The 27,967-nt window shown below is 46.3% G+C and overlaps 1 protein-coding gene and 2 pseudogenes across 1 annotated transcript; all 3 read left to right on the top strand.

Annotated features, from left to right (window-relative positions):
* Positions 1-1,163: 1,163 nt before the first annotated feature.
* LOC125547652 (E3 ubiquitin-protein ligase SINA-like 3) lies at positions 1,164-2,571 on the top strand. The gene is made up of 2 exons (XM_048711464.1): positions 1,164-1,543; positions 1,643-2,571. Exons 1-2 carry the CDS (start codon positions 1,277-1,279, stop codon positions 2,360-2,362), a joined length of 987 nt encoding a protein of 328 aa, XP_048567421.1. The 5' UTR covers positions 1,164-1,276; the 3' UTR covers positions 2,363-2,571.
* A 1,435-nt stretch (positions 2,572-4,006) lies between these two features.
* On the top strand, positions 4,007-10,686 carry LOC125546498 (annotated as a pseudogene).
* A 4,126-nt stretch (positions 10,687-14,812) lies between these two features.
* On the top strand, positions 14,813-27,102 carry LOC125546497 (annotated as a pseudogene).
* The last annotated feature ends 865 nt before the right edge of the window (positions 27,103-27,967 follow it).

Raw genomic sequence — 27,967 nt, 5'->3', positions numbered from 1 at the left:
CATTTGTTCATCCTACCAAGAACAGCAGCATTCAGAAAGGTAAAACGGGACATATTTTTCCCTTGAGGAGCAGACATGGCATAACTGCAATTCATGCCATTGAAATGACAATCCCCTCCACTGGCATTATATCACATAGTACCCATTTCAGAGGAAACGGCCCATGTGCAATAGTATGTGGCTATGTGCTACCGCAGCCTACAGCCTACTAGTATCAGGGAGAGAAGCAGCCTGCCCCCGCCCTCTCCCGGCCTCCCCCGGCATCCCTAAGAACATCAATGGTGTTGCTTCCCTAGCGAACCTGCAAACCTAAGATAGACAAGATAAAACCTATCATCGACGGTGTCGGTGCTCCGCGCGCCTCCTCCTTTCCCAGCAGAAATGACTTACCCAAATTTCATTTTTAGACGACTGACGTCCAACTAAAGTGAAAAAGGAAAAGCAAATGAGGGTCGTGATTCGTGAAGGAAAATGTCTTGTGTGCATTGCGTTAAGTCCCACAACTTACGGCTAAAGAAAAATATTATGCTTCCATGTTGGTTCACAACCACATTCGTATCGCCATAGAGATGGTTCATGAGTTACATCTTTGTCACATCTCAGTGCAAAGTCACTTAACCCTAGCGGAATGCAATTGCTGCCTATGGATATACGCTGCCAGTTTCACGTTGCAGAAGAGCCATCACCTAGCCAGAGTTTAATCATATACGTGTCATTGATCACCTCGTCGTCGCGCGTGTTCATTCATCACCTTTACTCGAGGTGGTCGCACGTGTGATGGTGTGAGAGAGAAGCGGGTTTCACTAAAATTTGATCTGGTGCCTCTTGAACCCTGTTGAACCTCCCTCCCGTTAAAAAACAAGCGAGACACGGGAAGTTTACCTACGAGCAATTTTTGGACTCCTAGGAGACCTTTTTGCAAAATGTTCCAGCAGCTACAACAATTTCCAGATGCCGTCCGATTCTGAAATCCAATGGCTCTGAAGCCCGTATCACGGAAGCACTTGAGCCTCGGTAGCACCTGATATTCTAGCCGCTACAGATCTCCATTTCACCAATTCAAAAAACATTTACTCAGTTACTCTATGGGCTGTGTGGAATAGTGGCAAGAGGAGGGACGCGAGTGGAATTCAGCACTAGTCAATGATGAAGGAAGCATCTCATCTCATCTCTAGTGCGGTACTGGCCGAGCTCCATTTGTTCTTGCTCCTGCTACAGGAAAAGTTTGGCCTGTGACAGAACAGACGGAGAGGGTTTTCCCCAAGAGCTAGGTAGGATGCAGGGCGCCGGCGTGGAGGGGAGGAGCAGGGGCTCGCCGTCGGCCATGGACAAGGCCGACGAGAGCGCCAAGAAGGCGCGGCTGGACCTGCCCGACGGCCACCTCGTGAAGCAAGAGCTCGTCGCGCACAACGCGGCGGCCGGAGGAGGCGCCATCGTTGCGGTGGCGGAGCACAGCCCGAGGGCGGAGCTCGCGGTGAAGATCGACATGTGCGTGCTCCACTGCCCGCTCTGCACCCTCCCCTTCAAGCCCCCCGTCTTCCAGGTTCTTCCTCTGCTCCTTTCGTTCTTTCGTCCACGCTCGATCGATTCTTTTGCTCAGACGTGCTGATCTACCGCCGGACTCCGATCTGTGTGCCTGCAGTGCAAGGGCGGCCACCTGGCGTGCGGCGGGTGCCTGGCCCAGCAGCCCTCCGGCCAGTGCGGGGCGTGCACGGACGGCTGCGGCTTCTTCGACCCCTGCCCCGCGCTGGACGCCGTCGTGTCCTCCACCAGGATCGAGTGTCCCAACGCCGGCTGCCAGAGGTATGTCACCTACCACGAGGCCGACGAGCACCGGAGCGCGTGCCCGCACGCGCTCTGCCGCTGCACGGAGCCCGGCTGCGTCTTCGTCGGTGCGGCGACGGATCTCGCCGGCCACCTCAGCGCCGCCCACTCGGTGCCGGTGCGCACCATCCACTACGGCAAGGTGAGCCGGTTCCAGGTGCCTGTGTCGACGCCGCGGCTGCTGCTGGTCAACGAGGACGACGGCCGCGTGTTCGTCCTCACCGTGGGCGCGCTCGGCGCCGCGGCGACCGCCCTGTCCGTGGTCTGCGCCAGGGCGAGCGCGGCGACGCGGCCACGATTCACGTGCAAGATGTGGGTGAACCTGGCGGCGTCGGCGGTCGCGAACGGCGGCAAGGCGGACGTCGTGCTGGTGGAGATGCAGATGAGGAGCAGCACGTCGCCCGGCGCCGTGGTCGCCGCCGGCGAGCCGACGTTCCTTGCGGTGCCGCAGGTGTACCTGGTCCCAGGAGCGGACGGGGGCGCCATGGAGATGCCCCTCAACGTCCGCATCGACAAGACTTCGCCTTGGTCCGACTGATTGACTGAGCGTGGTCTACTCTTGATGGCAATTGAAGCTTAATATTATTGAGATGCAGCTGAAACTATCTGGATGTGATTGAAGACGATTGTATGAGTTGAGCTACAAGACAACTTATGTCAAGAAACGTACTTTGTGTGTGCCTTTCTACCGTCAGAAAATCAGACGTATGCTATCTGATACTAGAACTTTTACTTTTCTGCATGGTAACATTTTTTTAATTGAATATTTGTCACAAACATTTTATTTTGAAAAAAGATCAAAACCTATCGGCAGCAATCAATTTCTTTTTAAATAGATGCAAAGCCATTGAGGCCGAAGCATCTATTTACAAACGGAAACTAAGAAACATGGTGTGTACAACATTGACAGAAACATGACCCAAAATTCTGAGGTAATAGCACCTCAGTTACCCTAACTTGCACAAAATGTGATGATTTAGTCCTAAACTTGCAAAACTTGACTCCACCATACCCCAATTTGCACCTCATGTGATGATTTAGTCTCAGGCCAATCACAGCTCGACAATTGGCAGCCAGGTGGCTGGACCGGTCAGCGCACGCACTTCTGCAGAACCCCCCCCCCCCCCCCCCCCCCCCCCCCCCCCCCCCCCCCCCCCCCTTACGGTTTTCTTTAATCAACCCGCACTCACCTCCACCTGAATTAAATCTGTCGGAATCCACCTCGCACTAGGTTATGTTGTTTGTTACAGTGAAGTGGTTTGAGAAAAGAAGCAAATCGTTTGAGCCTACCTATTTATATGGCGTGGAGAAGGTAAGTTTCTTGGCTTATTGGTATCATCTAGTCATTTTATCAGTGCACTGTGGTGTCTGACGACTTATTGAACTTCCTAGCTGCAACTTTTACTGAGAACGACTGGGTTTGCAGTTCGTTCTTAATAGAGAAAAAGGCATCGGATCTCCTTAAAGTTGTGTGGCTTTCCCACCTACCTCTCAAAACTTTCAATTGATATTCTGTGCTTCATACATTTGCGTTCGTTTTCATAGGTCCAAAATGTCTCTCATAAAACTAACTCTGACACACACAAATATGATTTGCTAACGGTCTATGTGATCTGGGTGCTGGCATGGAACGACAGGAGGGATATGCCTTCTTTCTTGAGACAGACATCACAGTGGCAAAGATGGTTCTGTTGTGGATAAGACACTACTGTAGTTTAGGAAGAGAAGTAATTGCGTGGAATACATGGGGATAGCAAAAAGAATGCTCACATGTAAACCTCTGGCGATGATGAGTCGCACTGTCTCCTCCACTTCATTGGGCTAGTTGATCATGGTGCCACACTGACATGGCTCTCCGCGACCACGCTGTCGAACTCCTGCCCGGTGCTATTCATCTGCATGTTCATTTTGGCGATGATCTGGTGCACGGTGTTGAGACCCCCATGCTGTGCGGCGAGGTAGAGTTTCGTGTCGCTGTGCTGACTGGTCGCTTGCTTGATGTGCTTATACTTGGGAGATGGCCCAGCTGTATTCAATTAGAAATCTTAAATTTATTACAGTTGTAAATTTAGTGTCATGACTTGTCTGCATAGACCCCTGTGTGTAGCCACATCATACCAAGAGATGCCACAAACTAGGCTCATTGGAAGCCATGCCAATCAGATATGTTAATTAACTGCAGATGGCAGTTATGGAGCAAAACGAAGCAAGCTTAGGTGCACAGAATGTAAACTAAGTATTCGGGGAAGAAAGTGGGAGGATTACAACAGTTTAGAGAGCTCCAGTGCGTTCTTCTCTTCTTATTAATATAACTCCATGGAGTCATTCATGGGTTGGAGGCCCATTATGGCATTACCATTAACTTCAATGATTGATTGATTGTACTTTCAAAAAGAAACCTTCAATGATTGTTTGGATGTGCTGGCTTTGTAGTTTGGATAGTATTCATTGTAAGAGCTTTCTTATGTCTTACTTTCACTACTAGGAAAAGAGCTATAGATGAAATTGACACTAATGGCGCATAGAGAAGTGGTGCGCAACTACTATATACTAATGGCGCACCATGTGGCGATGCGCCATTAGTGTGGAAGACACTAATGGCGCACCGGGCACAAGGTGGGCCACAAGTAACAATTTTTTTTTCATTTTTACAAACATACTAATGGCGCATCCTGGCAAAGTGCGCCATTAATAGTTCTAACCAGTAATGGCGCACCAGCCATGGAGTGCGCCACTACTGTATTTTTTTATTCTGTTTTTTACAAAACTACTAATGGCGACTAGTAATGGCGCACTCTGCCACGGTGCGCTATTAGTATATATATATATATATATATATATATATATATATAACTTTGCAAGCTGGGGCGATAGCCCCCCAAAATGTTCCATATGTAGTTCGACGGTGTTGGCGGCAGCTTGAGTCGCTGGTCACATTCTGGACAATAAGAATATCGAGACGGCTCCGGCGAGCGTCCTCTCGTGCCATGCTTGAACAAGACATCCCCTTGCCTGATGCACAACGTCTTCTCACCATTGTCAAACCAAATGTGAGTCAATACATTATTGTTGGTATAGTATGCGGTGAAGATGTAGTGCAAATCCCAGCACAACTTTTTGTCGTCACTGTCGGCTCACTGGTCCTGCGGTGGCAGAGACATAACCCATAACTGAAGAGTCGGAGGGAAGCCGGGCACTTTTACGGCGAGGCATAACCGCCCGCTCATCTCGAAGGCCTTCACCAACAGATCCAAGGGATCATGTTCCAGGTTGACCCTCACAGCTGGGAGAGGGTATATGCGGTGCTTCTCGGTCGCCACGTACATATGTAGTTCCACCGCCGCCGACGAGCACCCCCCGCACCCTCCCCCGCTCCACCGCCGCCGCCGATGATATTTTCAAATAACAAATTTGATGATAATTTTTAAAAAATTATTACTATTTTTATAAAAAAATATTACTATGTCATATTCATATTCATTTTTAAAATAATAATAATAAAAAAGTGTAGACTACAATTGTTGTTAAACAACAATTATTACTGTTTTTATAAAAAAATATTACTGTTTTATATTCATATTCATATTCATTTTTAAAAAAAAAAAAAAAAAAATTCTTACTTATGGCGCACGGGTGGCTGGTGCGCCATTGCTATCTAAAAAAAAGAATACTTATGGCGCACTGTCGCGCTGGTGCGCCATTGCTATGAAAAAAAACATTCTAATGGCGCACCGCCTGGGGGTGCGCCATTAGTAATCTTCCCCCATCCATACACCACCGCGCCGCTCCTTCCCTCCTCCCTCTCGCCAGACTACCTCGATTCGTCCCTCTCCCTCCACCGCAACGCTCCCTCCCTCGTCCCTCCCTCCACCGCGCCGCCGCCGCTGCCCCGACCCACTGCGCCGCAGCCGCCCACGCGCCCCCGCCGCCTCCCTCTCCCCTCCCTCCCCCTCGAGCGCCGCCTCCCCCCTCCCCCCGCCTCCCCCTCGAAACCCTAGAAACCTCGGAGCCGCCCCACGTCCACCAGGAGAGGAGGCCCCACGTCCAGCAGGAGTGGAGGCCCGCGACCTCCCCGCCGTCCAGCAGGAGAACAGGGTACGAATCCCTTTTCCGGTTGTCTCTTGCTGATTTTCTTCTTCATCTCCTCCAATCTCTGACGCGTTCTCATCTATAGCTGTATTGTGCTATTGTGTTGTGTGAAGGAAGGACTTGGTTCAACTTGGATACAGAGAAGCTGCTGCTGTGGGTTCGACTTGTTTGGATTTGGTTCCCCTGTCACCAAGGTGACCACTTATCTCGCCTCTCTCCCCGTCTGTACAAGTTCATGGCTGTGGAGTGCTATGGTCGATGCTTATCTTAGCTGTATGCATTTGATTTCAGACTATATAGCTTGTATATGCAAAGTGCCTAGGGTTAAATAGGTCTGTACAGGACACAAAGGTATGAAACCAATTGCATGCATTGAGAAATAGAGTATTAAAACAGAACTTGATGTGGTTTTCCACTTAGCTATCTGAATTGAGAAAAAACATAGCTTTTGCGGTCTCTGAGGCAAAACTTGGTACTCCATATACAACTAATACTTCTACTAGACAAGATACTACTCCATATACTACTAATACTACTACTGTATTTCATTTCAAAGTTGAAAATGCTGGTACTGAGATTTTCATTTCCAATGAGTGATGTTTTTCCTAGCAGTAGAGAAAACATAGCAACTTCTCTGATTTTATAAAGTTGTTCTTATATGGGTGAAACTTCACTTGTTTTTAGGCTAGTGCAGGGTGTTGCTTCTTCTGTATGGGCCAACTATGTCACAAATAAATTGTTCCTTCTTCTGTATTTGACAAGTAATGACTTGCAAAGATGATGATCATCTTGCTAGTTTGCTGGGTTTTGTCTCCGACCATTGTGTCGTGATGAATTTGCAGGTACCCCGAGAGGCCCTTGAGTTTGCCGGAATGTCGATTAACTTCTGTTCCGGCAAATTCGGGTACTCCATATGTCCTATTTTCAGCAAAGGTCATGCCGAAATTTTCCGTGAATTTTAGCATGACTTTGCTAAAAATAGGACATATGGGGTACTTGCGACTAATGCATGGGCCGGGGTATCTTAGTACTTAGTTAAGTAGGATCAACTCCCCCGCCATTCTTACTGCATTAAACCATAGGTGGCAATAGAGCCAAGTGATTAGGCCCAACTTAGAATTCTCCTTAGCATCGATAAACCCTAGATGATAAACCCAACATAGGTGGCAATAGAGCCAAGTGATTAGTGCCAAGTGATTAGGCCCAACCGAGGGTGCCTCGGCATCGATAAACCCTAAATGATGAAAACTTAACTTGGCTTCTATAGGGTGACTCGGTGTCGACGAGAACCTAAATGATGTACGCTTAGGCTTTTAGGGTGCCTCGGCGTCGACAAAACCTAAATGATGAAAGCTTAGGCTTTTAGGGTGCCTCGACGTCAACAAACCCTAAATGATAAAACCTTGGCTTTTAGGGTGCCTCGGTGTCGATAAGAACCTAAATGATGAAAGCTTAGGCTTTTAGGGTGCCTCGGCGTCGACAAACCCTAAATGATAAAAGCTTAGTTTTTAGGATGCCTCGGTGTCGACAAACCCTAAATGATGTAGTTTTGAATTATGAACGTAGGATATGTCGTCATCATCATCGGACGACGAGAGTCTCCCGGGGGAGTGCTACTAGTGCCACGACGATCGAGGTATGTGCGACATGCCTCACCTGGACGATGATCGGCGCTTCAGCATTAAGCTCGAGGAGACCTTCGAAGTTGAAACGGTACACAACGATGACAAGTGTTATTTTCATAATTAAGCATGACTTCAACTATTTCAACGTGTAATTTTCATCTTTTACAATTCGAGTATAGCTTATCCCATGCCATGCAAGACGCTATGTCTTGGAGAGGATGGATTTTGAAGACCATGAAATTTCTGAAACAAAGAAAATTCACCTAAGGACTCATCACGATGTGGACTTTGAAGTAAATCTATATAATTCTGAGAGCGTAACCCATTTTGGTTGCAAAAATTGGGAAGCATTTTGCAAGATGTATGGTTTTGATGAGGGTATGCTTATCATCATGGATCTTGGTAATCCTGACATCGACCAAGACAATATGGACATTTGGGTCCTTGTTGATACGCCTCCAGTTCTACCGCTATGTGAGTTTCTCAAACATAGTTATTAGCTAATTTATATTGTTTATTTCAAAATAGTTGACAGCTTATTTCCATTGACAGCTTATTTTTATTGTTCAAAGAATGTGCGGGAGATGGTAGACAAAACCCACTACACTGATGGCTCTGAATTAACAACTTACAAGGAGAAAAATCATCTGGTCGGATTTTGTACTGACATTGAGAATTACAATATCCACAATCAAACTCCTCAACATTATGGTAAATACGTGCCACTAGTGCATGTGTTCAACTACGGTAACTACCATGGAGATACCCTGATAAGATTTTTACTATTACGACATCCGTGCATCTTTTGCATACTTCTAAAACTAGTACATCATTGCTAACTATGAAGTTATTACTATGTTTTTCAACAGATAATCCCAGAGAATTTTGTGCCTCATTTGATGTATAAGAAAGGTAGTCTTAATGTTTTGAACATACAGCCAGGTCATCATACGAATCTCAATTGTCCATACGAGATTTCTAAAAGAAGTGGAGACATGAAAATCAAAGGATGGAAAAATGTATGGACAGTCGTAAGGAGGTTCTTGGAAGCAAAAGGAGGCGAAGCGTAAGAATTGGAGACAAGATGTTCTCCATTCTCCATAATGGAGAGTCAGGGTCTATATTGTTTTATGCTATTTTACCTTAAATAGGGTATTTAGGTCCTGCCTAATACTGATGATCATGTGCTAAGAACAATTAAGTAGGGTTGGTTCGATGACTATCAAGATGATGATCGTATGACTTGTTATTAATAACGAGTAGAAGTTGTATGATGATGATTAGTAGGACTTGTTAGGATTAGTATTACTTCCGACAAACTCGCTACTCGCGGTCTCGAGACTTGTAATGTTCTATCTTTGTTTGGTCTTTTGAATTCGGAGACTAATATGATGAATTGTATTCGGAGACTAATCTTCTATTGTATTCGATGAATCTGCTCTTGCTGTGGGGTGCTGTCTATATTCTGTCCAATAATATATTTTGTAACCTGTGCAAAATTCTAAAAAGTAAAAAAACCTAATATTCATACTAATGGCGCATCACCCAACAGTGCGCCATTAGTATGCCAGATACTAATGGCGCATGGTGTTCTATACTAATGGCGCACTGCGTGGTGCACCATTAGTAAGAAATACTAGTGACGTGATACTAATGGCGCACCAGTAGTGCGCCATTAGTAGGCAAAACTGGTGCGCCATTAGTAGCCCTTTTCCTAGTAGTGTTTGTTTCCTGCAGGGATATTTCTTGCTTTCTGAAGTAGCCAAAAATAGTCATGGTGTACGAACTATAAACATCACGATTTCTGCTCGAAATCCTTGCTTTGGGAACAGGTAATTATTAAGCACTTTACCCCCCGTATGCAGGGTTAGTATTTTTTATGCTTAATACACAACTTGCATGTATGACAGTAATATCATTGATCATCTGATAACCTTGACAATTGTTTTGGTAGGACACAAATTTCGGGTAACACATTTATTTAAGATGAAGTGAACTGCAAGCGGATATTTACATCTCATTTCCCCCTTTTTCTTTTCAGGTGGCAGTAGCTTTTGATAAACAACATTGTTGGTTATGATACTATACTTACAAGCAGCTTAGTGAATTCTCCTGGTCAGGGTACGCTTCTGTTATGACTGCTTATGCTGGTCTTAAAACTGTCATAGTTCCTCTATGTAATGTTTGCTAACTTAGTCCTTGATAAACACAAAGGACTTGCTTGGAAGCATGTCAAATGTCAGATGTTAGCAGTCTATCTTTATTTGTTCTTTAAGACAACCCATTTTGATAGATAGGTTTCCCCCTTGGTATAATATGCAGGTTATCTATATAACTTTCAGACAAAGGAACTTTATGATCTTAGTTATGGGCACGAACCGCCAACAGGTCCTACAAGATTCGGAGGTCTGTATATTGTTTTCTTAACATGTTCTCTCAAAATTGACCTGACTACACATTGTGTCTGTCTTTACGGTGTATTAGTGGCATGAATGTTTTGTACCTGATGAGATTTGGACTGCTAATCTTGCAACATAATGTGATTAGAAAATGTGGAGCCACAATATTTACAATTTTTGCAATAGCCCTTTTATTGCTTTACATGTCTCACAAGATTCCTTTCTCATTTATGTCTATTGAATTCTGATGTCTTGTACATTTGCTGTTTGCAGATTACTTTGTGACGAAATGTGGTGTCCTTCTAATGTCACTCTTTGTATTCTTCACAACCACCATGTCTGTTTCATTTACCCTGAGGGAAACACAGTCCCGCATGCTTAGGTTCACAGGTTTGTGTTTCTTGCTGTAGGTTGCAGAAACTACTTTCATGAATGGATAATAAATAATGCATGTTTCCCTGGAATTTTTAGTGCAGCTTCAACACCATGCACGCCACCAGCTGCCCACATTTCAACTGATATTTGTGCATGTCATTGAATCACTGGTTTTTGTTCCGGTATGGCAAAACACTTTAATGTATTTAACTAACTTAAATCCTTGTTGAAAATGTATAGCTGTGTGCTTAAAACAAATTCTTCTTAACTTCATAACCCTTGTGCTCTTGTTTCTATAGATCATGATTGGGATCCTCTTCTTTCTCACTACAAGAAACCTGTTAATCTGTGACGGATTTCCGGTGACGTTCTAGATATCCGTCATAGTCGATGACGATTTTCCCTAGTCCGTCATGGAAAACGTCATCGATCGACAAGATGCAAACATGTGCAAAAACTTCACGAAGCCCTATGGCCTTTGTTTTTTTCTTGGACAATGTATATTTTAATTTTTAATAAAAAGAAATGCAATCCGGACTCAATCCCCAAGACATTTTGGGTTAAAATACTAGTGTGTGATAACAACGCTACCGGCCTAAATAAAGGAGCATCCAGACCTTTCATTTTGGTAATACACGGACAATATAAGTTATATGCAAAAAAGAAAGTGCACCATGGATCACATATCATGCACATCTCACGTACTTGAATAGTTCAATTCTTATTGGTCAAGAAATGTGGTGTGATAGATTGCGAACATAAAGCTTTGCACTTGTAATAAAAAACTATATACATAATATGTGACTCCAAAAACTAAATCATATTTACTTGAAAAAATATGAATATAATTTGTTAATTTCATCCAGATGGAATCAACATACAGTCTAACTTCTTCTCTTTTTTAACTGCAGTCTAACTTCTTCTCTGAACCGTAGCGTTGTCCAAAACCGTCATGGCCTGGTATTGCTCTTTTTTCTCAAGGAAACGGACCGGTCCTGCTGATGTGGCGATCCATGTGAGGGCAAACTCGCGTTTTGATTGGCTGGTCAAGCCATGCCACGGATCGCGGATCCACACCGTCTGCTCCTCTGAGATCCGACGGCTAGCCAAGCTCCCCCTTTTTCTCGTGTATTCTTCTGCTCACCCACGCACCACTGTCTTCTCTTCTAGAGAGCACCAGCGCCCCCACCCCTCCCGAATCTGAACATCCCCAGTCCCCACATCCACCAGCCCGCCGGTGCTCCTCCTTCGGTCATTCGCTCTTGGATCCTCGCCGTCGTGCACACATCATCCCATCCCGTCGCCTCCCCGCCGTGCCCAGCTACTCCTCGACCGCCCCCCCCCCCCCCCCCCCCCCCCCCCCCCCCCCCCCCCCCCCCCCCCCCCCCCCCCCGCACTACCACCGCTCCGCCGCAGTGTCTCCCCCAGCCGGATCTCGCCGAGATCCACGAGGCCACGGCAATGGCGGATCACGGCGAGGCCACGGGCTTCCTCCCTGCCCACACACCAGCCACGGGTGCTCCCACCTACCCCATCTCCTTCCTCAGATCCATCCTCCAGCTCCTTCAAGCACCACCAACCCCTTCCCTCACCTCTTGCCTCCCCTGCCCCTTTCTCTCCCCATCAGCCATATCCAGTCCCTGAAGGCTGACCTTGTGCACGCGGCGTCAGTGCCATTGATGCAGGTCGTGCCTGTGTCGATGCAGCGCGCAAGCGGGTTTGTTCGTGGGGGTGCCAAACCGCGCGGAGGACGATGAGATCCGCCACATGCTCGTGATCGCCGTCCAACGCCTTGCATCCAATGTACAGAAGCGACACCGAATCGAGCTAAAACGGCGAGGAGCGCCACTCACCAGAGTCGTGCCGTCCACCATGAAGAGATGGGCTATGGAGAATCTCTAGCAAGAGATTGGCGGAGATGGAGTGGGGGGCTGTGGCCTTCGTTACAAATGTCCTGGTAATTTTAGTTTTAAATTTGCCTTTGTTTTGCATTAAATTCTTGGTTGTAATATTTTTGAGAACCTGCTATAATTTTCTTTTATTTGTTGATATGGGCAGATATCTATATAAATGTATGGACTCAAAGTAGCGGATAATGTATGAGCTTAATATATGAATATACCCCAAATTAGTTGGTAACTGACTTGGACAAAAAATAGTGAGATAAACATAATTAGTGGGTCAAAATCCTGTTTGGACTGATTATAACATGGGCCAAAATTCTATTTGGGCTGTTTACCACACATGTCATACTAAAATTAGTGGGCCAAAATTCTATTTGGGCCGATAAACATGTGGATGCCAAGTCAGATCCATGTTGGCTGCCATGTCAGATGATGACATGGAATGTATGGTTAACGCCGTTATCTAACAATAATGTGTGACGGCCGAGAACTGTCATAGATCTATGACGAATCTGGCGATCCGTCAAGGAGTGCGTGGTGGTCAAATTATGACGCGATATACATGACAGATTTACAATCCGTCACGGCTGCCCTATCATGACGATTATAGATACATGTGTGACAGTTTGAATCTGTCATGAATTAACACATTTCTTGTAGTGTCTGTTTGAGTTCTACGATGACCAGTTGCTTGCATTCCTTGTTCTGACTCTTGTATGGTTATGTGAGCTGTTCACGATGATCAGGTGAGCATATTGCTGGAATGCTTTATGATTACTTCTACAGAATTTTATGTGGAGGTGAGTGCGGGTTGATTAGAGGAAATGGTAGGGGGTTTCCTGCAAAAGTGTGTGCGCTGAACGGTCCAGCCACCTGGCTGCCAATTGTCGAGCTGTGATTGGCCTGGGACTAAATCATCACATGAAGTGCAAGTTGAGGTATGGTGGAGTCAAATTTTGCAAGTTTGAGACAAAATCATCACATTCTATGCAAGTTAGGATACCTAGGGTGCTATTACCTCCAAAACTATGGACTAAAAACACATACAACTAAGTCCATATATGTAATTATGTGGAGGTGTGCCCCTCATGACAATGATTTTTCATCCTAAAAGTAGTCTAACTGGATATGGCCAAAACCTAAGCAGAAGCACAATGCCTTTAATAAGGAGGTGGCGAAAGTAGCGCCACGGTCAGGTCCAGCCAATGAAGGCCTGCTCATAAGTTTTCACGCGGGAAGTGAAGTGACGTTTCAGGTCACCATCATGACAGGGGATCATCTAAGAGCCGACCCACACATTCAAATTTTCTGGTCGGAAGTGAAGTGAGGTGATTTTTTATGTTCAAGTAGTAACATCCGCTCCACATGTACATAATTTTTTCCCATTTTGTATGACATTTCTAATGTAAAATTCTCCCGTTGTTTAATAAAATGAAATTTCTAGATGACTGCAGGGCGGCGGTTCCGGCGCTTGTTGGCGTCAATGGCGGCCAGCCTAGTTGGGCATGACGGGCAGGACAGGAGGAGGCCATGCGTCCTAGATCTTGGGACGAGCGTCTTCGTGAGCCGCCGGCGCGCGAGCGCACGAGCAGCTCCTTTCGGTGGTGCTTGGGGCGGCGTCGCCTCCTCCTTCCGGCGGTGGGTGGGTCGGCCTCCTCTCGTTGTTGCTGGCCCAGTGCTCGTCACCGGATGCAGTGATTGCCTTAGTGTGGGCTCTACTCCTCTCATGGTTGGTCGGTGTCATGGCCGGAGCTTGGTGGTTGAACCGGTCGTCGGTGTGGTTGCGATAGCTTTGACGGTGGTGGCGGCGGCTGGCGAGCGGTGGCCAGGTGCGGGTGTGGTGGCTCGTTCCTTCTCCTGGGTCGGGGCCGGCGGCATGGGGTATTCGCGTGACGAGGATTCCCTAGACCTTGGGCTCGTGCTCGGGCAGATCTGATTGGGTCCCGAGGCGGGTCGGAGCTCCCACTCCGGGTAGGTGATTTGTTGGATATTTATGTGGCTTTCAACATTTATTCAACATGATTAATATTTATTTAAATCAACTTGGAATTATTCATATTATTCATGTTTGTGACAGGAAATTAGAGGGTATACCGCATAGCCCACCTGAGGAAGTAATTCCAAGTGATTTAAATAAATATTAATTTCAAGTTGGTTTAAATAAATATTAATCATGTTGAATAAATGTTGAAGACAGAGGAATTAGACGGTAGACCGCATAGCCCACAATTTTCAATACGATTGTGGGCACGGTCCAGGTGGTGTCTGTGGGCGATGAGGTCCTTGTCCTCGCAGATGCGGTGGTCAATGGTGGTGGTCGGGTCTCTGCTACTTTGTCGTACATATCGGTGTCGACGATCACGGACTTGGCATTATGCGAGCAGGCTCGGCAATGGCTGTCGGTAGCCACGGGGTTGTGTCTCCCCTGGTCCATCATGACTGCTTGTAGACACAGGCGTGGGCTCCTCTTACCGTGGAGGGGTCGATCCAGACTCAGTGGCTGATGCCGGGCTAAGAGTGAAACGAGCTGCCTTTTACTCCTCCTACTGTGCTGGGCACACCATGATGTCGATGGGTGGTGGTGTCCCGTATATGGATGCCGGGGCGGCGGTTCCAGATAGTGGTCCGCATGGTTGGGTCTCCGGCGGGCACCATGGTGGCGGTGGTGGTTTCCCACATGATCGTGTGGGTAGCAAGAGGTGGAGCAGTGGGTGGCTCAGGCGTGCTCTCTGTAGTATCTAGCAGTGATCATGCCCTGATCCAGATCTACAGAGCTGTTGTCATCGTGCTTGTCCTGAAGACCTCGTTGTGGCATGGTGAAGCTGTCAAACGAAAGGTATGCACTTTGTCGCCGACGACGGCTACGCTCGCGGACGCCGCTATCTTCTTGAAGATGTCGTCATGGGGCACCTCACTGTGTCTGGGTTCCGGTTGAAAACCTATGTCCGATGTGGACTCGACAGCGGTGACGCTTGGCGTCGTTCTCCCTTTTAGAGGTGTTTTCATGGAGCTTAGGTGTTCTAGGATGTAGTGTGGTGGTGTACTCAATTCTTCTTATGCCTTCTTTCGATAGTGTTAGAGTAAATCCGAGGTATACCGTTGATCATCCGAGGAACAAGCAATCACACGAGCACGACACCGAGATTTGTTAACGAGATTCACCATCATGGCTACATCCCCGGGGCCTGACTACGGGCGCTCCTCCCCATGATACCGCTACAATACCGCACCCCGGCCGCCCGGGCGCCGGCACACGCCGCTGGCTCCCCCCACGTGCCCGTGCTATTATGTTGGCATAGGTTACATCGTGTGTCTACCCCCGCTATATATGAGAGGCCTAGGATACAAGTGTCCTATTAGGACACAACTCCTACCCTATATACACACAGTCCAAAACCAAGTCCAACTGTAACCTACCTTGTACAATAATATTCGACACAACTCTAACAAACTCCACCTTGGCGAATATTCTCCACCACCTTGGATTCATCCATGCGTCGAACATCCATGTACATTGGACTTAAGATACGCCATGAGCCCCGCTGCTACTCCCAGACTCCATGTGACTCCACCTGCAAGTGAGGCATGGTTCGCAAGCATCTTGCCTCATGCTCCCCCCACATATCCTTATTCCACTAAGGATAATTTTGACCGCTGTCCAGTGATCTACTCCTAGATCACTATTGTACTCTCTTGCCAACATCAGTGTAGGGTATACAATAGATCTGGTACAAAGCATGGCATACTTTATAGAACCTATGGCTGAGGCATAGGGAATGACTTTCATTCTCTTTCTATCTTCTGCCGTGGTCGGGTTTTGAGTCTTACTCAATTTCACACCTTGTAACACAGGCAAGAACTCTTTCTTTGATTGTTCCATTTTGAACTACTTCAAAATCTTGTCAAGGTATGTACTCATTGAAACAACTTATCAAGCGTCTTGATCTATCTCTATAGATCTTGATGCTCAATATGTAAGCAGCTTCACCGAGGTTTTCTTTGAAAAAATCCTTTCAAACACTCCTTTATGCTTTGCAGAATAATTCTACATTATTTACGATCAACAATATGTCATTCACATATACTTATCAGGAATGCTGTAGTGCTCCCACTCACTTACTTGTAAATACAGGCTTCACCGCAAGTCTGTATAAAACTATATGCTTTGATCAACTTATCAAAGCGTATATTCCAACTCCGAGATGCTTGCACCAGTCCATAGATGGATCGCTGGAGCTTGCATATTTAGTTAACACCTTTAGGATCGACAAAACCTTCTAGTTGCATCGTATACAACTCTTCTTTAATAAATCCATTAAGGAATGCAGTTTTGTTTATCCATTTGCCAGATTTCATAAAATGCGGCAATTGCCAACATGATTCGGACAGACTTAAGCATAGATACGAGTGAGAAACTCTCATCATAGTCAACACCTTGAACTTGTGGAAAACCTTTTTGCGACAATTCTAGCTTTGTAGATAGTAACACTACTATCAGCGTCCGTCTTCCTCTTGAAGATCCATTTATTTTCTATGGCTTGCCGATCATCGGGCAAATCCATCAAAGTCCATACTTTGTTCTCATACATGGATCATATCTCAGATTTCATGGCCTCAAACCATTTCGCGGAATCTGGGCTCATCATCGCTTCCTCATAGTTCGCAAGTTCGTCATGGTCTAGTAACATGACTTCCAGAACAAGATTACCGTACCACTCTGGTGTGGATCTCACTCTGGTTTACCTACGAGATTCGGTAGTAACTTGATCTGAAGTTACATGATCATCATCATTAGCTTCCTCACTAATTGGTGTAGTAGTCACAAGAACAGATTTCTGTGATGAACTACTTTCCAATAAGGGAGAAGGTACAATTACCTTATCAAGTTTTCTACTTTCCTCCCACTCACTTATTTCGAGAGAAACTCCTTCTCTGGAAAGGATCCATTCTCAGCAACGAATATCTTGCCTTCGGATCTGTGATAGAAGGTGTACCCAACATTTTCTTTTGGGTATCCTATGAAGACACACTTCTCCGATTTGGGTTTGAGCTTATCAGGATGAAACTTTTTCATATAAGCATCGCAACCTCAAACTTTAAGAAACGACAACTTTGGTTTCTTGCCAAACCACAGTTCATACGGTGCCGTCTCAACGGATTTAGATGGTGCCCTTTTTAACGTGAATGCAGCTGTCTCTAATGCATAACCCCAAAACTATAGTGGTAAATCGGTAAGAAACATCATAGATTGCACTATATCCAATAAAGTACGGTTATGACGTTTGGACACACCATTATGTTGTGGTGTTCCAGGTGGCATGAATTTGTGAAACTATTCCACATTGTTTTAATTGAAGACCAAACTCGTAACTCAAATATTCGTCTCCGCGATCAGATCGTGGAAATCTTATCTTCTTGTCACGATGATTTTCCACTTCACTCTGAAATTCTTTGAACTGTTCAAATGTTTCAGACTTATGTTTCATCAAGTAGATATACCCATATCTACTTAAATCATCTGTGAAGGTCAGAAAATAACGATACCCGCCGCGAGCCTCAACACTCATCGGATCGCATACATCAGTATGTTTTATTTCCAATAAGTCAGTTGCTCGCTCCATTGTTCCGGAGAACGGCGTTTTAGTCATCTTGCCCATGAGGCATGGTTCGCAAGCATCAAGTGATTCATAATCAAGTGATTCCAAAAACCCATCAACATGGAGTTTCTTCATGCGCTTTACATCAATATGACCTAAATGGCAGTGCCACAAATAAGTTGCACTATCATTATTAACTTTGCATCTTTTGATTTCCATATTATGAATATGTGTATCACTACGATCGAGATCCAACGAACCATTTTCATTGGGTGTGTAACCATATAAGGTTTTATTCATGTAAATAGAACAACAATTTATTCTCTTACTTAAATGAATAACCGTATTGCAATAAACATGATCAAATCATATTTATGCTCAACGCAAACACCAAATAACACTTATTTAGGTTCAACACTAATCCCGAAAGTATAGGGAGTGTGCTATGATGATCATATCAATCTTGGAACTACTTCAAACACACATCGTCACCTTACCCTTAACTAGTCTCTGTTCATTCTGCAACCCCTGATTCAAGTTACTAATCTTAGCAACTGAACTAGTACCAAATATTGAGGGGTTGCTATGAACACTAGTAAAGTACACATCAATAACATGTATATCAAATATACTTTTGTTTACTTTGCCATCCTTTCTTATCCGCCAAATACTTGGGTAGTTCCGCTTCCAGTGACCAGTCCCTTTGCAGTAGAAGCACTTAGTCTCAGGCTTAGGACCAGACTTGGGCTTCTTCACTTGAGCAGCAACTTGCTTGCTGTTCTTCTTGAAGTTCCCCCTTTTTTCCATTGCCCTTTTCTTGAAACTAGTGGTCTCATCAACCATCAACACTTGATGTTTTTCTTGATTTCTACCTTCGTCAATTTCAGCATTACGAAGAGCTTGGGAATCATTTCCGTTATCCCTTGCATATCATAGTTCATCACGAAGTTCTACTAACTTGATGATGGTGACTAGAGAATTCTGTCAATCACTATTTTATCTGGAAGATTAACTCCCACTTGATTCAAGCGATTGTAGTACCCAGACAATCTGAGCACATGCTCACTAGTTGAGCGATTCTCCTCCATCTTTTAGCTATAGAACTTGTTGGAGACTTCATATCTCTCAACTCGGGTATTTGCTTGAAATATTAACTTCAACTCCTGGAACATCTCAAATGGTCCATGACGTTCAAAACGTCTTTGAAGTCCCGATTCTAAGCCGTTAAGAATGGTGCACTAAACTATCAAATAGTCATCATATTGAGCTAGCCAAACGTTCATAACGTCTGCATCTGCTCCTGCAATAGGTCTGTCACCTAGCGGTGCATCAAGGACATAATTCTTCTGTGCAGCAATGAGGATAAACCTCAGATCACGGATCCAATCCGCATCATTGCTACTAATATCTTTCAACACAATTTTTTCTAGGAACATATCAAAATAAACATATGAAAGCAACAACGCGAGCTATTGATCTACAACATAATTTGCAAAATACTACCAGGACTAAGTTCATAATAAATTTAAGTTCAATTAATCATATTACTTAAGAACTCCCACTTAGATAGACATCCCTCTAATCATCTAAGTGATCACGTGATCCAAATCAACTAAACCATGTCCGATCATCACGTGAGATGGAGTAGTTTTCAATGGTGAACATCACTATGTTGATCATATCTACTATATGATTCACGCTCGACCTTTCGGTCTCCAGTGTTCCGAGGCCATATCTGTATATGCTAGGCTCGTCAAGTTTAACCTGAGTATTCCGCGTGTGCAACTGTTTTGCACCCGTTGTATTTGAACGTAGAGCCTATCACACCTGATCATCACGTGGTGTCTCAGCACAAAGAACTTTCGCAACGGTGCATACTCAGGGAGAACACTTATACCTTGAAATTTAGTGAGAGATCATCTTATAAAGCTACTGTCGAACTAAGAAAAATAAGATGTATAAAAGATAAACATCATATGCAATCAAAATATGTGACATGATATGGCCATGATCATCTTGCGCCTTTGATCTCCATCTCCAAAGTACTGTCATGATCTCTATCGTCACCGGCATGACACCATGATCTCCATCATCTTGATCTATATCAATGTGTCGTTACATGGTTGTCTCGCCAACAATTGCTCTTGCAACTATTGCTATTGCATATCGATAAAGTAAAGCAATTATTTGGCGCTTGCATCTTATGCAATAGAGAGACAACCATAAGGATTTTGCCAGTTGCCGATAACTTCAACAAAACATGATCATCTCATACAACAACTTATATCTCATCACGTCTTGATCATATCACATCACAACATGCCCTGCAAAAACAAGTTAGACGTCCTCTACTTTGTTGTTGCAAGTTTTACGTGGCTGCTATGGGCTTAAGCAAGAACCAATCTTACCTACGCATCAAAAACCATAACGATAGTTTGTCAAGTTGGTGTTGTTTTAACCTTCGCAAGGACCGGGCGTAGCCACACTCGGTTCAACTAAAGTTGGAGAAACCGACACCCGCTAGCCACCTGTGTGCAAAGCACGTCGGTAGAACCAGTCTCGCGTAAGCGTACGCGTAATGTCGGTCCGGGCCGCTTCATCCAACAACACCGCCGAACCAAAATATGACATGCTGGTAAGCAGTATGACTTATATCGCCCACAACTCACTTGTGTTCTACTCGTGCACAACATCAACACATAAAACCTGGCTCGGATGCCATTGTTGGGGAACGTAGTAATTTCAAAAAAATTCCTACGCACACGCAAGATCATGGTGATGCATAACAACGAGAGGGGAGAGTGTTGTCTGCGTACCCTCGTAGACCGAAAGCGGAAGCGTTATAAGAACGCGGTTGATGTAGTCGTACGTCTTCACGGCCCGACCGATCAAGCACCGAAACTACGGCACCTCCGAGTTCTAGCACACGTTCAGCTCAATGACGATCCCCGGACTCCGATCCAGCAAAGTGTCGGGGAAGAGTTCCGTCAGCACGACGGCGTGGTGACGATCTTAATGTTCTACGTCGCAGGGCTTCGCCTAAGCACCGCTACAATATTATCGAGGAGTATGGTGAAGGGGGGCACCGCACACGGGTAAGAGAACGATCACGAAGATCAACTTGTGTGTCTAGAGGTGCCCCCCTGCCCCCGTATATAAAGGAGCAAGGGGGGTGCGGCCGGCCCTAGGAGGAGGCACGCCGGAGGAGTCCTACTCCTACCGGGAGTAGGACTCCCCCCCTTTCCCTAGTTGGATTAGGACTTGGGGGGGAAGGAAGAGAGGGGGAAAAGGAAAGGGGGGGCGCCGCCCCCCTTCCTTGTCCAATTCGGACTTGGGAGGGGAGGGGCGCGCAGCAGGCCCTAGGCCTCCTCTCCTCTTCCTCTACTAGGCCCATTAAGGCCCATTAGGTTACCGGGGGGTTCCGGTAACCTCCCTGTACTCCGGTAAAATGCCGATTTCACCCGGAGCACTTCCGATGTCCAAACATAGGCTTCCAATATATCAATCTTCATGTCTCGACCATTTCGAGACTCCTCGTCATGTCCGTGATCACATCCGGGATTCCGAACAAACTTCGGTACATCAAAACTCATAAACTCATAATATAATTGTCATCGAAACCTTAAGCGTGCGGACCCTACGGGTTCGAGAACAATGTAGACATGACCGAGACACGTCTCCGGTTAATAACCAATAGCGGAACCTGGATGCTCATATTGGCTCCTACATATTCTACGAAGATCTTTATCGGTCAGACCGCATAACAACATACGTTGTTCCCTTTGTCATTGGTATGTTACTTGCCCGAGATTCGATCGTCGGTATCTCAATACCTAGTTCAATCTCGTTACCGGCAAGTCTCTTTACTCGTTCCGTAATACATCATCTCGCAACTAACTCATTAGTTGCAATGCTTGCAAGGCTTATGTGATGTGCATTACCGAGAGGGCCCAGAGATACCTCTCCGACAATCGGAGTGACAAATCCTAATCTCGAAATACGCCAACCCAACATGTACCTTTGGAGACACCTGTAGAGCTCATTTATAATCACCCAGTTACGTTGTGACGTTTGGTAGCACACAAAGTGTTCCTCCGGTAAACGGGAGTTGCATAATCTCATAGTCATAGGAACATATATAAGTCATGAAGAAAGCAATAGCAACATACTAAACGATCGAGTGCTAAGCTAACGAAATGGGTCAAGTCAATCACATCATTCTCCTAATGATGTGATCCCGTTAATCAAATAACAACTCTTTGTCTATGGTTAGGAAACATAACCATCTTTGATTAACGAGCTAGTCAAGTAGAGGCATACTAGTGACACTCTGTTTGTCTATGTATTCATACATGTATTATGTTTTCGGTTAATACAATTCTAGCATGAACAATAAACATTTATCATGAAATAAGGAAATAAATAATAAGTTTATTATTGCCTCTAGGGCATATTTCCTTCACAGACAATCCAGTCCGACCCAGCCGAAAATTATCCGACTGCAACCATGCTCCACCCTGCGTCGTGTCTGCTCCGCACATCTCCGTACATTGCTTGACCCCCTGTGTATGCATGATCCCTCACCAACACGCTCTAGACTCCTCCAAGCCTTATACGCATGTTGCCTCTCGCCGCACAGTGTTCATCTTGATCAACTTGGCATCCTACTACTCCATCAAGCATATCCGTCGCACAAACAATTCCTGCAACACTTGAATTCAGATAGCCTGTCAATGTAAGCATTAACCCAAAATACCAACTTCCGTCGACCTGTACTGGACCCATGACTCCTGCGCCTCGATTACCATCCGGCCACAGCCGAAACAATACCTACACGCTGCCATCTCCATACATGACCATGTACCAAGCAAAAGAGCCAATAAAATCCCACGTAGCTTAGCTTTTCCTGTGTCCATGCAAAAACCATCTTGACGTACTCCACATCAAGCTTAGACTTTATTCCTTTACTCTCCTGCTCCTGATTGCAAATGTGCTGGCTCGTGACGCTCCTTTTTCCTTAACAAATCTGGTTACCAATTGCTCACACGGAATCGATCTCAGCCTGGACCACGCACATGCATCGCACCAGCTAGCTCCTGCGGCACGCACCGGCAGGGCCAACCCACCGCAGCCAATCACTCAACAACTCTTGGGCCTCCGCAGCTTCCGTACTAGATCAGGACACATGGGCCTCTTGCCGCCGCCCCTGACGTACAAGCTTTGGACTTGCTGACCAGCCAGCTCACGAACGAGACGCACTGTGCGTACGCGCCGCCGCAGTTGCCTCACGCGGCAGCCATCCACCACGCCCATGATCTATCTCGCCGAGAACTCCTGCTGCGAACCGAACTGCATCCCGCTTCCGATTGCTTCCTGTACGCCGCCGCCAAAACCGGTCGTGCCGCCGATCCGATCTGACTTGCCGATTCCCATCGCTTCGAAACAGCCGATCGCCTCCACGAAAGAAATCCTCGTCACCGATCCATCTTGCTAACCGCCACTGATGCTGCTCTCCTCGGCTCCTAAAACCGACGCAACTTTCGTGGCTGACTCCCGCACTATGAACCTGACAAAATCTTCTGTTTTCTACCTCTAGATCAACTATCCGCAGTTTTCTTATAACCTTGCTCATGATACCACTTGTTAGAATAAATCCGAGGCATACCATTGATCATCCGAGAAACAAGCAATCACACGAGCACGACACCGAGATTTGTTAACGAGGTTCACCATCATGGCTACATCCCGGGGTCTGACTACGGACGCTCCTTTCCATGATACCGCTACAATACCGCACCCCGGCCGCCCGGGCGCCGGCACACGCCGCCGGCTCCCCCCGCGTGCCCGTGCTATTATGTTGGCATAGGTTACATCGTGTGTCTACCCCCGCTATATATGAGAGGCCTAGGATACAAGTGTCTTATTAAGACACAACTCCTACCCCATCTACACACAGTCCAAAACCAAGTCCAACTATAACCTACCTTGTACAATAATATTCGGCACAACTCTAACAGATAGAGTAGTTGCGTTATTGCGTAGTTCGATTATCTCAGGATTGGCATTGTATGAGGACTACCTCATCATCTTCTATTGTTCAGTCGTGTACTTTATTTCATATGGTTGCTTTATATATTATTAAGCGAAGTGAAAGCCAGTTTCGAGCGAGCACGGCGTGAACGGCGTTTAACAGGAAGACGGCACAGAAGGGACCAGAAACACCCATGACTAAGTCGCTATACTGCTGTGGGTTGTGCGCTCGCTTGTGACCATGAATTTTCGTCATACATTCGTTTCAAGATACTTGTAGTTCTAGCTATGTCCAAAGTTGAACTTCTTTAAATTTGTAGAAAAAATTACTAATATCTACAACATCAAATGTATATGCTATCAAAATATGTTTTGTGATGAGTCTAACAAAACTATTTTGATGTTGTAGACGTGTCGGTACATTTGTCCGTAGACTTGGTCAAACGTTATTTTTTTTCTCGACTTGGGGCAAAGCTAAAACTTACCACCACAGGAACCACAACTTTCATGCATGCATGCGTCCACGTATCGCCGGGTGCGCAACGAGACAAGCACGGCTGAGTTCATAGCACTGCATCGCATCGGAGGGTCAAGTGTGAAAAAGAAAGAAAGAAATAGTGGCTACTCCTGCATTGAACTGCAAAGGACAGCGCCACCACCACTGCAAAGGTGCTGTTCAGTTGTTCAGTTCAGTTCAGTTCAGTTCAGGATAGAGATGACGGAGTGAGACTACGGACTACTCCCTCCGTTCGAGAAAGCTTGTCCAAATTTGTCCGCCAAATGAATGTATCTATCATCAAGTTAGTGTTAAATACATCCATTTGAGGGACAAGTTTTTCCAAACAAAGGAGTACTTTGCGCTGATCCCTCTCTCCGGTCTCGACAACCACAAGGAATCCATCTCCATCGCCACCTGCGCTCTTGCCTATCGTCAGAAGCGTGGGCTGCGTCTGTGCGAGGCTCAACGGGAATATGTAGAGGCGCCATGGCGTCCAGAGGATGCTTCTGCTGGGTGTCAACACAACATTTGGAAATGCCCAAAACATTGCAATGACTACACCAATCTTTGCTATCTTCCATAATATTGACAGTACACAGGTACTTTTCAATGTTCTGATCATTTTTTTTTCTTTTCAAAACACAATGGAAATTTTGGAATTCTTAACATTTTTCAAAGAAACAAACATTTAAAAAAAGTTATATTCATGTATTCTTTGCCCCGCGCTGGACGCCGTCGTGTCGTCGACCAGGATCGAGTGCCCCGACGCCGGCTGCAAGAAGTACGTGACGTACCACGAGGCGGGCGAGCACCAGAGCGCGTGCCCGCACGCGCCCTGCCGCTGCACGGCGCCAGGCTGCGAGTTCGTCGGCGCGGCGCCCCTGCTCACCGGCCACCTCCAAGCCGTCCACTCGGTGCCGATGCGCAGCTTCCAGTACGGCAAGGTGAGCCGGTTCCGGATCCCCGTGTCGGCCCCGCGGCTGCTGCTCGTCGGCGAGGACGACGGCCGCGTGTTCGTCCTCACCGTGGGCGCGCTCGGCGCGTCCGCGTCCGCCGTGTGCGTGGTGTGCGCCAGGCCGAGCGCGGCGACCTGGCCGCGGTTCACGTGCAAGATGTGGGCGAACCTGGCGGCATCCAACGGCGGCAAGACGGACGTCGTCCTGGTGGAGATGCAGATGAGGAGCAGCCCCTCGCCGGGCACCGTGGTCGCCGCCGGCGAGCCGACGTTCCTCTCGGTGCTGGCGGCGTAACTGGTCCCAGGAGCGGGCGGCGGTGGCATGGAGGTGGCCCTCAGCGTGCGCATCGACAAGAGCACCCCGTGGTCGGACTGCTGGGAAACCATGCTTTTTTCCTTAGACCATGTAAGATGTTGGTACCATTGAACTTTAATGGCGACATTCGGTGAAGTCGTGCTATCCCGGCCGGTGAGAAATGCCTTGTTTTTTGTCATTCGAATTCCATGCCGTTCCACGTACTTGAAAGGTCACATCTTTCTTCTGTTTTGAAACTAACTTGTGCTCTACGTACCCATAAATTTGATTCTGTTTTGTACTTTGAGCATGCAGGATTTTAAAAAATAAATCCATATTATGAAAAAATGACTTTTCTATTTGTTCCAACAGAAATTTAATACTCCCTTTGATTCGTAATGATTGTTGTGATTTTAGTTTGAATTTGAACTAAAACCACGGCAATTATTATGGATAGGAGGGAATATTTGTTACCAACTCTTCTTTTAAAAAAAAAATAGTCAAAATACCCACCTTTGCATCCTCGAGCTCACAAAATCATAAATTCATAATTCTATTAAGCTAGAATGCGAGGCACCGAGGCCGAAGCATCTACCTACACACCAAAATAGAAGTGAAATGTGTCATTAGTCCATTAACTCAAATTGATTGCATGCTTTAAGAAAACAAATCCAGACTTGATCGATTTAGGCCATAAACTCCTTCATTTGATCAAATAATGCCAACATTGATTCGGAAGGGACAAAAATCGGCCACGTGACTGCCATGTCAGCCTAGCTTTTACCGCAAATTGACTATTTTTTACAAGGGATTCTCTGCAACACCGCCAACCTAAAGCAACAAAGGAAAAATAATATCACATATTGATCTCCAGTGACCTACAGCCTTCGTCGACATGGTGGGCAGCGGTTTCGAGTCTGGAAACTCCGAATATGTCGACTGGGGAGGAGTTAGCCGTCCGATAGGTTCGCCGCCTGCGCCGGTAGGATACCCGAGCTCCGCCGTTGGAGTCACTCCGGCAGAACGCAAGTGGGGCTTTGATCCGGCAGCGGCTCATCATGTGTGATCACGACGGATTAGTCAAGGCCGGGAAGCTGCAGAAATCTTGTTAAATCTTAGGTACACGATTGCCGTCCACGCTGGGAAGCTGCACAAATTTTATTCACAAGTTGGCTCAAAGCTTGGGGTGGGGGGAGGGGGGCGTCCCCCCCCCCCCCCCCCTCGAAACTATATATTGTGCTATGATTATACGTGAAGATTATATATTGTACGTACATGATATATGTGCAGACACTGGAGGTTGGTCGTGGACAACAAGGAAAACATGAGTGGGATTGCGGTGTTGTACCGAAGCCGAGACTTCAAGAAGTGGGTCAAGGCATACCACCTCTTCTACCAATACAACCCCAAGGGCGTCGTGTGGAGGAACATCATTTGGGCGCGCTCCGTCTCCACCGGCCTCATCGACTGGGTGGTCCTGGAACCCGCGATCTCCCCCACCAGCCACTAGGTCCTTCGACATCCACAGCTACTCGGCCACCATGCTTCCCAATGGCGTCCATGTCATCATGTACACCGGCATCGACCCTGATAAGAACCAGGTGCAGAACGTCGTGTACTCGGCCAACCTCTCCGACCCCTTCCTTCGGGAGTGGGTCAAGCCCGATTACAACCTAATCATTAGTCCCGACCACGGCATCAATGCGAGCGCGTTCCATGATCCCACGACAGCGTGGTACGGACCCGATGAGTACGTAAATTTTATCTCATCCACGCCACTAATAATTCCCATCTTGGTCCTCCGAACAAATTTTCTTTACAAGTTGATTGGATGGTACGGACCCGACGAGTATGTAAATTTTATTTCATCCACGCCATTAATAATTCCCATCTTGGTCCTTGAATGGATCTTGTGCCCCCCCCCCCCCCAAACGATGTACTGTGCTATGATTATACATAAAGAATGGGGACTGCTAAAAAGTCGACTGAGTTTTAGCGAAGTGTCGGTCTATGTCCCCGTTCGTTCGATCGTTTCCAGCTTTTCACGATCGCTGATGTCCCGAGTATCAGCCTGTTCTACCGGTGCGGCCGGCCCGTTATATTTTTTTTTCTTTTTGCCTTTTCGTCTGTGTTGGACACTTGGAGATGGATACTACCGCAACGGGTGTTGTGTGTTTTTTCTTTGTCCATATTTTATTAGCCTTTCTTCTAGGCTGGGCTTTTTTCCAGTGCTCGTGTTGCCCATTTTCTCACGTTGGCCATTCATCTCTCTCACATGACCACGTGCAAGTTTTATTTTTTTGCAAGACGTGAAAGACTAAAAGTTTATGTGTGTTTTTGTTGTAGTAGTAGTCTATGAACAGGCATGTTCACTT

The sequence above is a fragment of the Triticum urartu genome, chromosome 3 (assembly GCF_003073215.2).
Source record: "Triticum urartu cultivar G1812 chromosome 3, Tu2.1, whole genome shotgun sequence".
In the NCBI taxonomy this organism is placed as follows: domain Eukaryota; kingdom Viridiplantae; phylum Streptophyta; class Magnoliopsida; order Poales; family Poaceae; genus Triticum; species Triticum urartu.
This window is presented reverse-complemented; position numbering and strand designations above follow the sequence as displayed.

Bases quoted from the DNA above. Each gene is read 5' to 3' on its own strand.
- LOC125547652 (XM_048711464.1), top strand. From the start codon at position 1,277: ATGCAGGGCGCCGGCGTGGAGGGGAGGAGCAGGGGCTCGCCGTCGGCC. The intron at 1,544-1,642 runs GTTCTTCCTCTG...GTGTGCCTGCAG, and splicing joins TCAAGCCCCCCGTCTTCCAG to TGCAAGGGCGGCCACCTGGC.